The 14,090-nt window shown below is 39.5% G+C and overlaps 1 protein-coding gene across 2 annotated transcripts in view; it reads right to left on the reverse strand.

Annotated features, from left to right (window-relative positions):
• The window catches only part of klhl32 (kelch like family member 32), a 34,159-nt gene extending 22,276 nt beyond the window's left edge, over nucleotides 1–11,883 (reverse strand). Inside the window, exons 1-3 of one of the 2 annotated variants that reach the window (XM_023964203.1) lie at nucleotides 11,645–11,883; nucleotides 10,497–10,602; nucleotides 4,075–4,252 (exon numbers count right to left, since the gene is read on the reverse strand). In XM_023964203.1, coding sequence (XP_023819971.1) covers nucleotides 4,075–4,252; nucleotides 10,497–10,519 — 201 coding nt within the window. In that variant the 5' untranslated portion in view covers nucleotides 10,520–10,602; nucleotides 11,645–11,883. Of the gene's footprint in view, nucleotides 1–4,074; nucleotides 4,256–10,496; nucleotides 10,603–11,644 lie in introns of both variants that reach the window. The other variant, XM_023964202.1, reaches the window with a different exon arrangement.
• Between the last annotated feature and the right edge of the window lie 2,207 nt (nucleotides 11,884–14,090).

The raw sequence follows: 14,090 nt of genomic DNA on the forward strand, positions 1-14,090 counted from the left end.
CATCACTTGATTGACATGCAGAAAACATCAAACATCATCTGATACATACATCACTGCACATGCGTGTTTAACTTCACTGAGCGCACATTCTTTTTGCCATCGGAAAGCCTCTGGTGGCCCGACTGTCCCCCGGGTCCACAGCGGAGGACCACTCCAGCCCTCAGGAGCATTTAGAATAACACAACATCCCTTAGTCCAGTTCTCACATCCAGTCAATGCTCTTAACCCATCAGCTCAAGAATTTGGGAAAAGAAATACTTCTTAAGAATACTTTAAATGTGGATAAGCCACTGGCTGTGACTACCTGGATCACAGGTGTGGTCATATGATCTGCTGGGTTCTGTGCAGACGTTTTTTGTTATTTAGAACCTGACTTTACAAAAAGGACAATAAAATGGCCAAAACCGTCTGACAATGGCTGCAACACTTCAACAACAAAAACGCACTCCCTGATGTGAAAACTACAAGGTTTTCTGTTGTCAGTGGCAAATTGTAGCAGCTGAACACGTCATTATCTTTGATTCAGCGGTATAATTTGGCCTGATTGCTTTTAATCTGCAGCTTGTTTATTCATCGCTGTAATGCTTATGTAAAATCACCAAAGAACTAGAGGAGCCCTGTCACTGTAAATTTTGATTTGATTTGATTTATTACAAGCATTAATTGTTGTCAATAAAATAAGCTAAAAAAAAAAAATCACACAGATTTGTCAAACTCATTACAGAAATGATGAAATGCATAGATAAAAAACAAAACAAAGACACACTTAAGTCACATTTGCTTAATTAAATATAGTGATCATTAACTAAAGACATGCTGAACTTGATTTATTGCTTTAAAAGGAGTGGGAAGAAGCGAGATTATATAACCCCACCCCTACTGAGTTCATTCATTTGATAGTTTGACATAGTTTTTGTAATCCGGTTGTGATCAGATAGATTATTTTCAAGTCACAAAATCCAGTGCCTATTAATGATTGATAATCTTCAGAAAACATTCATTCATGATTTCAGAAAAGAGTAACGGTACCGATATGTAATAATCATTGATTATCATTAGAATACATGGTCACATTAAACCAGTAATTATTGCTACACATTGATGATCAAGTAAAGAAAATCAATAGATTATTGATTGTAATTAAAACATTTCAGTTATCATTAATGCACATTAAACAATGTAATCCTCATTGGTTGTAAGTAAAGGAGCTTTGATTATTTCACCACAATCAAGTTCACACGTGTTTGGAATTATTCAAACACCTGTTGATCCTTAACTCCTCTTATCTTCATATCATGAAATCAGAATTTCTTTATACATTATTTTGAACATTTGGATATTGGTCTCCTTCATTTTCTAAAAACTGTTTTTGGATGTTGAGTAGTAAAGATTTCCCCCTAGCTCTGTATAGAAGTTGTGTGGTGTAAAAATCAACAATCAACAGTTTTAAAAGTCTAGATTGATAAAATACATTGTTTGTATGATCAATTTAAAAAAATGTACAGTTTTAAGGTCAAATATAGTAAAACATAGCAAAATGTTAAAAGTAAAATAATTCAACCCCATGTATAAGTCATAAATGTATTTCAACCAACCAGGAGTTATTTGTAAATTAGAATATTTAGCCACAACCTTGTCACACATTCACATGGAAAATCTAGGTTCCTGAGTTGTCATATTTTGATCAAGGGTTGTCAAGTATCCAACTATAAAAAATGAGATGAACAATCTTGGATTTCTCCACTATAATATTGTTTCTTCCTCCATGCAAACCTGTAATAAAAATAAAAACATTTGAGAGAAGGGGTAATGATTTTGACTTCCTTTTGCAAATAACCCTAGTGTGTTTTTGTTGAACTGTGCCTGGCTCTTAATGGTTTTCATTTAAAAAATAATAAAAACCTTATCCAGGTACCCATAAGATCACCCATTAGATAAAGGTTTTTGTCAAGGCTAAAGTTGATGCTTAAGCATGAATATGCAGCTTAGTTTTTTCCGGGAGGTGTGAACGTTGGAGGATTAAAACATTTAACCTGCTGGGAAACATTTATTTTTCATTTTTCCTTGTTGATTTGTCTGTCATTGTCAGGCCCTGAGCCACATCTCTCCCCGTTTTCTTTTTTCCCCTTCTTTTCTAATTGCAGATGCAGAAGTGCTCTGTGGGTGAAAGTTGATGCCTCATCACCATCAGAGTGGCTATTAAAATGATTCTCCTGCTGTTAATCCCTGCCAGGTTTTGGTTCACCACAGTCTGTCCTTTTCAGTTTTTCATGACAATCCTTTTTTTTTTAATCATCTCTTCTTTTTCACATTTCTCAGCCTTGTTTATCTCTTTTCTGAGCTTTTATCTGTCACTTCTGGGTCTGGATTTTGAGTTAAGCTTCTATGTAATAATAACAATAATAAATAATATAGATCATATTTAGGAAGGACATTTAGAAATGTTCAGACTAGAAGGAGTAGATCTTTCTACATTAATGTACTCCCCTGTACAGCTGGTTTCCGCTCTACATCAAGCTTGTATGAGGCCTCAAACTGGGAAATATTCCTCTGAGACAATCATAGTCTTTGATGTAAATTCTGTCTTGACTGCAGGGCCAGTAGACGTGACTCCAGAAATGCACAGACTGATTGAATTTGTGTGTCTGTGTGGGCACAGGGTGGTGAGTGATGCTGATGTGAGCCTGTATCTCCCCAAGCTGTCCAGACATCGTCACAGTGGGATGGAGCCATAAGGAGCAGATGACACATTCAGGACAAGTCCCAAGAAAACACGTCTGACCAGGTCAGGTATTTTAGTACAGGTACTTGTATCAAATACCAGCTTCAGCAGATGCAAGTTCTGCTGCGAGTGTGAAGCGTAAGAAATGCGTAGGTTGTTTTGGCATCAGCTAAATGGGTCAATGTGGTCCAAAAAAAAGTAAGACAGACAGTTTAACTGCCATCTCCAAAACACCTCATCCTCATCTCTGCAAATGAAATCAAATCAAAGCCAGTAGTGGAGTCAGATGACAGCATGAAGATAATTTTGTTAAGCCACTACTGAAGAAACATGTAGGCTGAGTGAGTTTTTTTTTTGCCTCGCGTAACAGGCTAATCTAATAATCTGAGTGCAGGAGCAACAATGTTGCTTTGCCTCACTGGAAGTTGAAGGAGTCGCATTTATAAATGAATACCGACAGCAGAAGAAAAACAAAAGGAAAAATGACGTACAAATGGCGGAGAGGCGGACCGCTCGCCCAACCTGAACCCTGTCTGCATTGATATAAAAATAACCTGAGCACCCACACACTTTCACACTGCAGGAATAATCCCTGGGTAACTTGGGCGTATTTAATCTGTCTCTCATTTTCAAGAGGGATTAAATTTTACCTTCTAATCTGCTTTAAGTCCCTAAATCAAATCTCATTGGTGCACTTCTCCCTAAGCAAAGGGAAATCTTCCATCTGGATGTCTGACAGTTGAACTGAAGGTCCTCAGTGTATCAACAGTACACGCCACGCGTCCATCCATGTGGATTTATGGAGGATGATCTCTGGGATTTCTGACATCCTTGGCATCAAAGTTTTTACAGTCGAACTTTAGAGTGCTGATGTTCAGTAGTGTCTCACCGCCTGGTTTGTGTCTCACCTTGATCTGAACTGAGTGAAGACGTGTAAATGTTACATAACTGGAGGCAGGGATGGAAAACTGATGAAAATTTGTGTGTGTTTTCTGGTAGGAAAAATCTGATTTTCAGAGATTGTGAAATACTGTAATCAAGAAATTTACGCAAGTGCACAATCTTGCTTTAAAAAAAACCCTAATTGGGGATAGGGGCAATTGTCTAATTTTGGTAATGGGAGCCTCAGTGGCTCCGTGGTTGCTAGGCATCTGTGAGATCACATGCTGCATTCAGGCATTGTCATGAGCCCTCCTGCTTGATTTGCAGCGGTGATGTCGGATCTTTCTCCATGTCCTTGCTGCTTATTCCAGCCTGTTCACATTTATTTCAGTTTAGAACACGGTAAACCTTTTAAACTCCTCTTTTTTTTTCTAATTTCAGAGCAAAGATCAGCTCCAATGTGTACTTACCCTGAAATAATCGCTGCATGCTGCCAGGACCGCTTTGTGGGCGTGAAATTTTTGCTCACCAGCGACAAGCGTCATGTCGCACAGCAGGCCGTCCTTCCTCTGCTGGTTGAGGGCAGAGAGAACAGAGTCCTGGTGGGACTTTGAATGGCATAGCCTCTGTCCTGTCAACATCTCCTTACTGCTGCAGACACACACGCACACACACACATACACAACAGATGTTGTCAAACAAGATTTCACTGGATTTATTGCATAAGAGAAAGCTGTCATATTAGCGACAGTAAAAAATAAAAAGCTCCTAATGCTACTGCTATTCACAGTTTCCATGGCTGGTAGAAACGTCATTATAGGCCTTAACTACAATACTTTTCCGTGATCAAAGCAAGGCAGCTGCCAGTCGAAACAGCAAAGAGAATTTTAACGCTCCTTCAAAAAGATAAGTCAATATGAAAATGGGCAAAAAAACATCAAAAGAAACATATAAATTAACAACATTTGATACGTTTAAAAGTCATAACTAAAGATAAAATCTGCTGACGTTTGAGGAAAATCCTGGACATCATCAGCAAAAAAAGAACGTAATTAAAAACTTTTAATGATGAAATACAGTGGTGGACAAAATTGTTGGTCCCCCTCAGTTAAAGAAAGAAGGTCCACAATGCTCACTGAAATGACTTGAAACGTTCAAAAGTAACAATAAATTAAAATTGATCAAAAATGAAATAATCTAAATCAGCAATTACTTTTGAGTTGTTGGTTAACAGAATTATTTAAAAAAACAAACTAATGAAATAAGTCTGGACAAAAATGATGGTACCTCCATAAAGGCTGAGAACTAATTGCCCAGGGGTCATGATGAACTCAGGTATGTCCTTTGATTGACATCACAGCTGTTTTCAAACCCATAATCAGTCAGTCTGACTATTTAAAGGGAGACAAATATTCACGTTGCTGTTTGGTGAAAAGGTGTGAACCACACTGAACATGGACAACAGAAAGCAAAGGAGAGAATTGTCCCAGGTCATTAGAAACAAAATTATAGACAAACATGGTAAAGGTAAAGGCTATGAAACCATATTTAAGCAGCTTGAAGTTCCTGTGACGACAGTGACACATATTATTCAGACGTTTAAGACCCACGGGACTGTAGCCAACCTCCCTGGACAAAGAGGAAGAGGAACATTGATGACAAATTGAGGAGACGGATAGTTAGAACTGTATCCAAAGAGCCCAGAACAACCTCCAAAGACATTAAAGGTGAACTCCTAGATCAAGGTACATCAGTGTCAGATCACACCATTCGTGGAGGAGGCTCAGTTCTGTTTTGGGGCTGCTTTGCTGCATCTGCCACAGGGTGTCTTGAAGTTGTGAAGGTCAAATGAAATCTCAAGGTTCTCAAGGTTATCAAGGCATAGAAATGTGCTGCCTAGTGTCAGAAAGCTTGGTCTCAGTCGCAGGTCATGGGTCTTCCAACAGGACAACGATCCAAAACACACAGCCAGAAACCCCAAGAATGGCTCAGAGAAAAGCGTTGGACTATTCTGGAGTGGCCTTCTATGAGCCTAGATCTGAATCCCATTGAACATCAGTGGAAGGAGCTGAAACATGCCATTTGGAGAAGACACCCGTCAAACCTGAGACAACTGGAGCAGTTTGCTCATGAGGAGTGGGCCAAAATACCTGTGGACAGGTGCAGAAGGCTCATTGACAAATACAGAAACCGTTTAATTGCAGTGATTGCCTCAAAAGGTTGTGCAACAAAATATTAAGTTATGGGTACCATCATTTTTGTCCAGCCCTATTATATTAGTTTTTTTTTTTAAATAATTCTGTTAATCAACAACTCAAAAGTAATGGCTGATTTTGATTTTTTCATTTTCAATAGATTTTAATTTATTGTTACTTTTGAACGTTTCAAGTCATTTCAGTGAGCATTGTGGACTTTCTTTCTTTAACTGAGGGGGACCAACAATTTTGTCCACCACTGTAGGTGTGAATTTTAAGTCTCACTTTAATCATTTGATCAATTTGGACCTGAGGGCCGCAGAGAGCATAGATGTTTTTAAGAAAAGGCTCAAGACCCATCTTTTTAACCTCGCTTTTATTTCTTCATCCACATTTTTTATTTATTTATCCATGTTATCATGTTTTATGAATTTTTGGTTATCAATGATTTATTTTAATATTCCTTGTGCTAAGATTTTATTTTTTTATTTGTTTACAGCTTTTATCAGTATGTTTACTTTTTAATTCTCATTTTTATTTCCAGTGCTTCCTCTTTTTGGACCTCTCCCTTCGGGTCGGCTGCTGTTCAGCCGCTGCGGCTCTAGATGGGGACCTGCATCGCCACTTAGCTGTGGTGGCGCTGATCCCCAGCTGTGATGCTGCATTTGGCTGTGCAGTTATTCACAGAGAGGGAGGTTCCAATTATTATTAGCGTTTCCAATAACAAACATTCTGTTTTCATGCTCAGCATATTTTCTATTTCTCATTGTGTTTCCCCATCAGTTGGGGGTGTGTGTGTGAAAGGGGTGGGGGGGTTGTGTGTAGGTATGGGGGGGCTCTTTTAATTTTGTTTTTTTATTATTTATTTTGTTTTGTTTTAATGTAAAGCACTTTGTGTTGTGCTTTCATAGGAAAAGTGTTATATAAATAAAGTTTGATTTGATTTGAATCATCTACGGATTTATTTTTCAATTGTTCCCAGTGATCTTTTATCTGTGATTATGTCGATTTTAGCTAAAATCAAAAAAGCCTGTGTTCTTTTCTAGGACATAGTTTCGGCAGAATTCCTCCCAAAAGTTGTGGGCGGGACTGTTGACACGAAGCAACCCCGCCCACCCTTCCCCGTTGCTGAGACCTCAGAGCAGGAAGCTTGTGGCCCATCCACCATATTTTCTACATCACAAATAAGTTGTTTTTGACACTGAATTTTTCTTCTTCTGCTCCTGATTTGCAATTATTTGAAAAAGAAATAGTCAGACATGGAATTCTGAGCTGAATTTTCTTTATGCATGTCCTCCATCGTAAAAAAAAAAAGGCCACAAGAACATGTTAAAAACACCAAAAACAACCTTGACGTTTGCCGAGTGGGTATTTACACTGGGCAAAAAGTAGTTAGTCAGTGACCAATTCTGTAAGTTCTCCCTCTTAAAAAGATGAAAGAGGCCTGTTATGTTCATCACCATAGGTAAACCTCAACTATGAGAGACAAAATGAGAGATAAAAATCCAGAAAATAACACTGTCTGATTTTTTAAGAATTTATTTGTAAATTATGGTGGGAAAAAAAAGTATTTGATCACCTACAAACAAGAAGATTTCTGACTCTCACAGACCTGTAACTTCTTCTGTATTAGGATCCTATGTCCTCCACTGGTTACCTTCATTAATGGCACCTGTTTGAACTCATTATCTCTATAGAAGACACCTGTCCACAACCTCAGTCACACTCCAAACTCCACTATGGCCAAGACCAAAGAGCTGTCTAAGGACACCAGAAACCAATTTGTTGACCTGCACCAGGCTGGAAGACTGAATCTGCAACAGATAAGCAGCTTGGTGAGAATAAATCAACTGTTGGAGCAGTTATAAGGAAATGAAAGACATACAAGACCACTGATCATCTCCCTCCATCTGGGACTCCCCGCAAGATCTCACCCCGTGGGGTCAAAATTATAAAAAGAACGGTGAGCAAATATCCCAGAACCACACAGGGGGATCTAGTGAATGAGCTGGGACCAAAGTAACAAAGGCCACCATCAGTAACACACTACGCCGCCACGGACTCAAATCAACCCTGCAGGGCTAGACGAGTCCCCCTGCTAAAGTCAGTACATGTTCAGGCCCGTCTAAAGTTTTATAGAGAGCATTTGGATGATCCAGAAGACGATTGGGAGAATGTCCTATGGTCAGATAAAACCTAAATAGAACTTATTGGTAAGAACTATACTCTGGAGGAGAAAGAATGCTGAATTGCATCCAAAGAACACCATACCTACTGGGGGTGGAAACATCATGCTTTGTGACTGTTTTTCAGCAAAGGAACCAGGACGACTGATCGTGTAAAGGAAATAATGAATGGGGCCACGTAGGGCTGCACGATATGAGGAAAACTCGCGATATGCGATATTGGTGATTAATATTGCGATAACGATATAATTCGCGGTTATAAACAAACAGCAAAACAACCAAAAACATAATTTCCATTTCACTGCAACAGTTTAAAAATTATACTCCAAATGACCCTCGGTGACGTAGGAGGCAAACATCAAACATAAAAGGGCTCATCTGATTGATCAACAACGCAAACGGGTCCCTCCGATTGGTCAAATGCATAAAGGGATTTATTTCATTTGTTCAATATTTCAAGCTGCCATGAGATTGTTATAGCAGATTTAAAGTAACCATTTATTGCGATTTTCGCCGTCTTTTGCGGTATGCATATTGCACAGCTTAATGTCGCGATAACTATAAATTTGCGGTATATTGTGCAGGCCTAGCGCCACGTATGTTCAGATTCTGAGAGAAAACCTCCTTCCATCAGCAAAGGCATTGAAGATTTAACGTGGTTGAATCTTTCAGCATGACAACCATCCCAAACACACTGACCGAGTAACAAAGGAGTGGCTTTGTAAGAAGAATTTCAAGGTCCTGAGTGGCCAAGCCAGTCTCCAGATCTCAACCCCATAGAAAATCTTTGGAGGGAGTTGAAAGTCTGTGTTGCCCAGCGACAGCTCCAAAAATCACTGCTCTAGAGGAGATCTGCATGGGGAATGGGCCGAAGTACCTGCAACAGTTTGTGAAAACCTTGTAAAGGTTTCAAGAAAACGTTTGACTGCTGTCATTGCCAACAGAGTATATATAACAAAGTATTGAGTTGAACATTTGTTATTGACCAAATACTTTTTTTCATTATTAAAAATCAGACAATGTGATTTTCTGGACTTTTTTTCTCTCCTCGTCTCTCGTAGTTGAGGTAAACCTATGATGAAAATGACAGGCCTCTCATCTTTTCAGTGGGAGAACTTGCACAGTTGGTGGATGACTAAATATTTTTTTGCCCCACTGTACGTAATTATTTTTAAAACAACTGTAGACAGGATGATTAATCCATAAAGCTTTAGTTTTGTTGTCTTTTTCTCGTTTCATCCCTCTTCCACACCTCACCATCTTAACCACGGTCTGGACCATCGCTCTAACTTAACCGTTGCTGGGAGGCTTGTCACCTTCACGGCAGAGAGCGTGAGACAAAAGAAAAAGGCGATTGTGTAGGTGCGAGCATGTATGCTGGGGCGTCGTGAAAAAGGTGGCAGGAAAGTAAAAAACAAAGGGAAGAAGAGGAGATAAGGAAGAGCGGATGGCGGCTGGGTCCTACTGTGTTTGCTGTTTTACACATGATCCAGCTCATTTCTGGAATTCAAAGATCTAGCGGAGGCTTTAAGCGCCAACATTATGGAGCTCATTGCCCAAGCCCAGTGTGTGCTCAGAGATAATAATAATCTTAATATTTGGGTGTGGAGGACAACAATGTAAGCCTTCCCTGGAAATCATGACCAATTATTGATCAATGACTTCCCAGCAAACAGAAATAAATGGTTCTAGCAAGTAAACACATAAAGACCAGGAACAATGAGATTGAAGACTTTATTTATAATCCAATTGATCTAAATGGATCATTGTGACGCTGTCCTGGTCTGTTTTTATTGCCCACACACAGCAACTGCAGCAGACTTTCATTCTTCTGATGATTAAATCTGTCACCTAAGCTGTGGAGCAGCAGGTCGTCCACCAAGCCAGGGCACAGGTGTGTCAAGAAGGGTTTTTGCATCTCCACAACTCATTTTTGCCTCTACCCTGTATCTGATTATAACTTTAAATCTAAAGCAAAAAATGTTATCTATTATTATTATTATTATCTAAAAAAATTATCTTAGCTTTTGTCATTCATGTAAACCTTAAATGGGTTTAGACTCACTGTTTTCTGTCCATTAACTCTGACTTTACCTCTAAACTCATACTTTACCTCCAAGTGTTCACATCCCATCAGCAGCTCCTTGCTCTATAGGCACACGTTTACCAAATCATTTCAAAATATAGAAAAGTATATTAGTTTAGTTTTGTTTTAGCTTCCATGAGACACATAGATTCTTAACATAAGCAGCAAATATGTGGAAAACCTTTTGTTTTTATCAGTTATTGTTGCTGTTATTCATACTTCCACTGCTGGTCATCTTTGGACCTAATCCATGCAAGGATTTCTAAGCATGAATTACATTACATGATGATTAAACAGGTTTCGTCTAGAAACTGAAAGCCTGAAAAATGAAACAGAAACTCTACTGATGGATTTCATGGTGCCTCCTTGGTAATGTTCGTGCAGATCGTCTGTCACCATATGAGTGTCCTGAGTGGAGCACCTACCTAAGGCTGGGTACAGAAGGCATGCCCCTTCACACAGGGAGAGGTAATGGAGGTGAAGGGGAGGCGCAATGAAGCTCCTGGGGACTCTCCGGGTGCAAACATCAGCCTGATAGGACAGAACAGCATGTCAGCTTCAGTCAGTCCAGCCACTTCTCCCAGTCGCATTGTGACAGCCCCCTGTGCAATGTGTGAAGAGGTGCCACCTCGCGTCATGACTAATGCTGACTTGTCTCCTCTCTCAGAGAAGCTGCTGACACTTCTAAAAGTTCTTCCTTCAAGTCCTTTTAAACCAGGTCCTACATCTGGAGCTACAACCTTGACGTGATGTGCTCATCACCTGCGAGGCACAGGCTTTAACACAAGAGGTCATAACAGACACTCTGGACACATGCATTACCAACACACAAATTCAGCGACCATGCTTCCATCCTCTGGAGAGCAGTCTGTGTGTTTAGAAAGTTGAACTAGAGCATATGTGGAGCTGAGACCACACCGGACTGCTCTGCAGTGTCGTTCACAGTGAGATGGACCTGCTCACCGATGACCTTCAGACACAAGGATGCAGGCAGCAGCTACTGATGGAAGGAGGAAACATGGACCCACTTTGACAGCTTTGACAACCCATGCCATGCACACATTTCCTGTTTTACTTCAAAATAAAGCTAAAAACACAAAGAAAAACTACAAAATGTGTGCATTAATTAAGTCCCAATTTTTATAAATTCAAAACCATCAATTGTGAACCTTAAAAAATGCCTGACTGTTTTCAGAGGGTATGTGTATTTAGAGTATGATCATCACAACAAGTAGGCCATTGTTCCCTGCAAAACACTAATCTCCTGACTGAAAATAACCGCAGTATAAGGTTTTCTTTTAAGCACATGAGGCAGATTTTACGCATGAACAGCGTGGGGATTCTGTGGAGAAAGGTTTGGGTTGCCAGATAGCCAGACACCATTAGTGTATTAATTGTCACTTCCCAAAAGCTCCCAGCTGTCAAAGGGTCTCCTAGCAACAGGCCAGCGCCTCGGTCCACAGGGGGGGTTGAGAGATGAGCTGAAGCCCCTGTTGAATCCACGGAGCACTTTGCAGCTTTGCTGGAATTCACTGCGCTTCCTGGACGGAGCGCTCCGCGCGCACGTACCTACCTCACATGGATGAGATCTGAGTCGGTGGCGTCCCCGCCAGCGGCGCCTCCGGTACAAATGTCATTGGAGTCCGGGGTTCTGGCTCCCGCACATCCGGCCAGAGGAAGCGAGGCTGCAGCGGCAAGCAGATGCGCTCGCTTATCACCGATACTTATTGGCTGCAACCCAGTGAAGCGCCTCAATTGTTAAATTAAAGCCCCGCCTCCTCACACAGTCATGTAACGGCGGCCATTGTCGAGAAACGGCGCCCTCTGGTGGACAGTTGATGTGTGGCACATTGGTGAACCACGTGAAACCATCAACAACTGTGTAAAAGACGAACTTTTTGGAATAAAAATAACAGCCATCGAAACCACTAAATGTAAAAATGATTTGCACAGCAAATTAATAAACCAATGAAGCTGCATTACGACAGTAAAATACTATGTTCACTACAGATCAATCTAACAAACTCATGTGACGCCTCATCTACACAGCAAATTCTACCAGGCCGATTCAACTGCACAGGAGTCAATTTCAACACTTATAAAGAGTCTATATGGGTCCACACCACAAAGTGTCAAAATAACTCTTTTGAAAGTGTTGAGCCTTTTACACTAAGATTGAGTTGTTTGATACTCTGTCAGTGTAAAGAATCTAACACTTTCCAACTCTGGTCAGTGTTCGATTTTTTCAACACTTTTACATAGAGTTAAAAATTAGCACTGTCAAGAGTTTTTTTAATTGAACACCAAATAGAGTTACCAATTCGAATCTGTCAGGTTATTTCAACACTTTTAAAGTGTTTATATGAGTCCACACCAGATATTGTCAATTAAACTTTTTGGGGGGTGTTGGTAAATAAACACCGTCATTGAAAATTGTCACAGTCACTGACCTACAGTAGGTGCATTAGATTACTAAAATAAAGAAACAGTGTTTATTTGAAATGCATTTATTTTAACTGCACCACAAAAATGATAAAAACAATCTTTAATACATTTTGCAGTATGGAATTATTATATGCTCTTTCATTCTCATTAGCACATTGCTTATCAAAAGGTCTATAATAAGTAAGCTGGTCAATACAAATCACAGCATATTTATCACTCTGCTCTTCAATGCAATATGCATGAAAGTGTTCATCAAAGTGCAGTGTGTTGACAGCACAACCTATTATAAAAGCATCTTTTTCATGCATTACAACTGTGCAAATTTTCTTAAACTCAGGTAAATCATGGGATGTTCCAGTACACAGAAATAGACCAAGGTGGTATTCAGGACCATAACTTTTAGCCAATTTGTAGTTTGGTATAAACCATGAAATAACTTTAAATTCTTGTAAAGATTTGAACAGGTTTTGTGGTGCATTTTACAAACAAAACATGAGAACATTGTCAGTCTGCTAACGGTGTTCTGACCTTAAATCTGGTATCATGCTCTCAGTTCCTTGACTCGTGGACTTTCCTTTGTGTTTCCAACATCAATGTTGTACACTGTGGTTTGGATAAATGCGTAGAAACTGGAGAGGGCTTCATCATAGGAGATGCTGAAGACAATGCTTTGAAGAGCACATCAAATGTGACAAAGGTGGATAAAGGTGGAGAGGATTTCATGTAATCCATGGACACCAGTGAAGATCACAAATCATTGAAGAAAAATGGTTCAGCGCACTGTCTAGTGGGTCTAGATGACCCAACTCCCAATGGTAAAATGCCTAGAATAGCACACAAGGCCTAAAATCTAAACCCCCAAGAAAAACAGAAGAAATGTGCTGCTCCCTCTAGTGGTACAAAAACATTAAAACAGAACAGCCTCTTCGCTAGTTTCCACTCTGGAGTGCGTGTAAAGTTTAAGGGGCAGTAAATCACATTTTTACCTTAATTAAGTACCTAACTGTTGAGATTTAGACAAGACGTTCTTTAATAAGCAAAGCCAAACAGTCTGCCCCTCCTCGCGCGCTCTCAATTTAACCAGCTGCTCGACTGCTACGTTCATGTGACACACGGCTATTCCCCAGTTACACTGAAATGTCAAATAATGATAATAATAAACTTTATTTGTATAGCACCTTTCAAGATAAAAAATACAAAGTGTTTCACAGTAAAACACAGAATATGAAAAAAAGAATTATGAAAAAGCTGTTTTAAAAGGATATGTTTTTAGCTGAGGGCATAACAGCTTTTTATTTCCCCCTTTCGTTCATTTCTGTGATTATAATATGCTGATAAGAATGTAACAATTTAGCAATAATTAAACATTTAATGGCGATTTAAACAAAGAATAGGCAACCACAACAAAACAATTTTGATTTGCTAGTTGATTTTAACAACTGTTGTATTTCTGGATTCCTTCAATACTAAAATACTCAAAAAGGAAGAAATCGCACAAATATAGGGACAAGAGATTTGAGGTAAAAAGAAAAGTTACCAATTTTGTCTTTACATTTTGACAACATATTAAATTG

This window comes from Oryzias latipes, chromosome 16, assembly GCF_002234675.1.
Source record: "Oryzias latipes chromosome 16, ASM223467v1".
In the NCBI taxonomy this organism is placed as follows: domain Eukaryota; kingdom Metazoa; phylum Chordata; class Actinopteri; order Beloniformes; family Adrianichthyidae; genus Oryzias; species Oryzias latipes.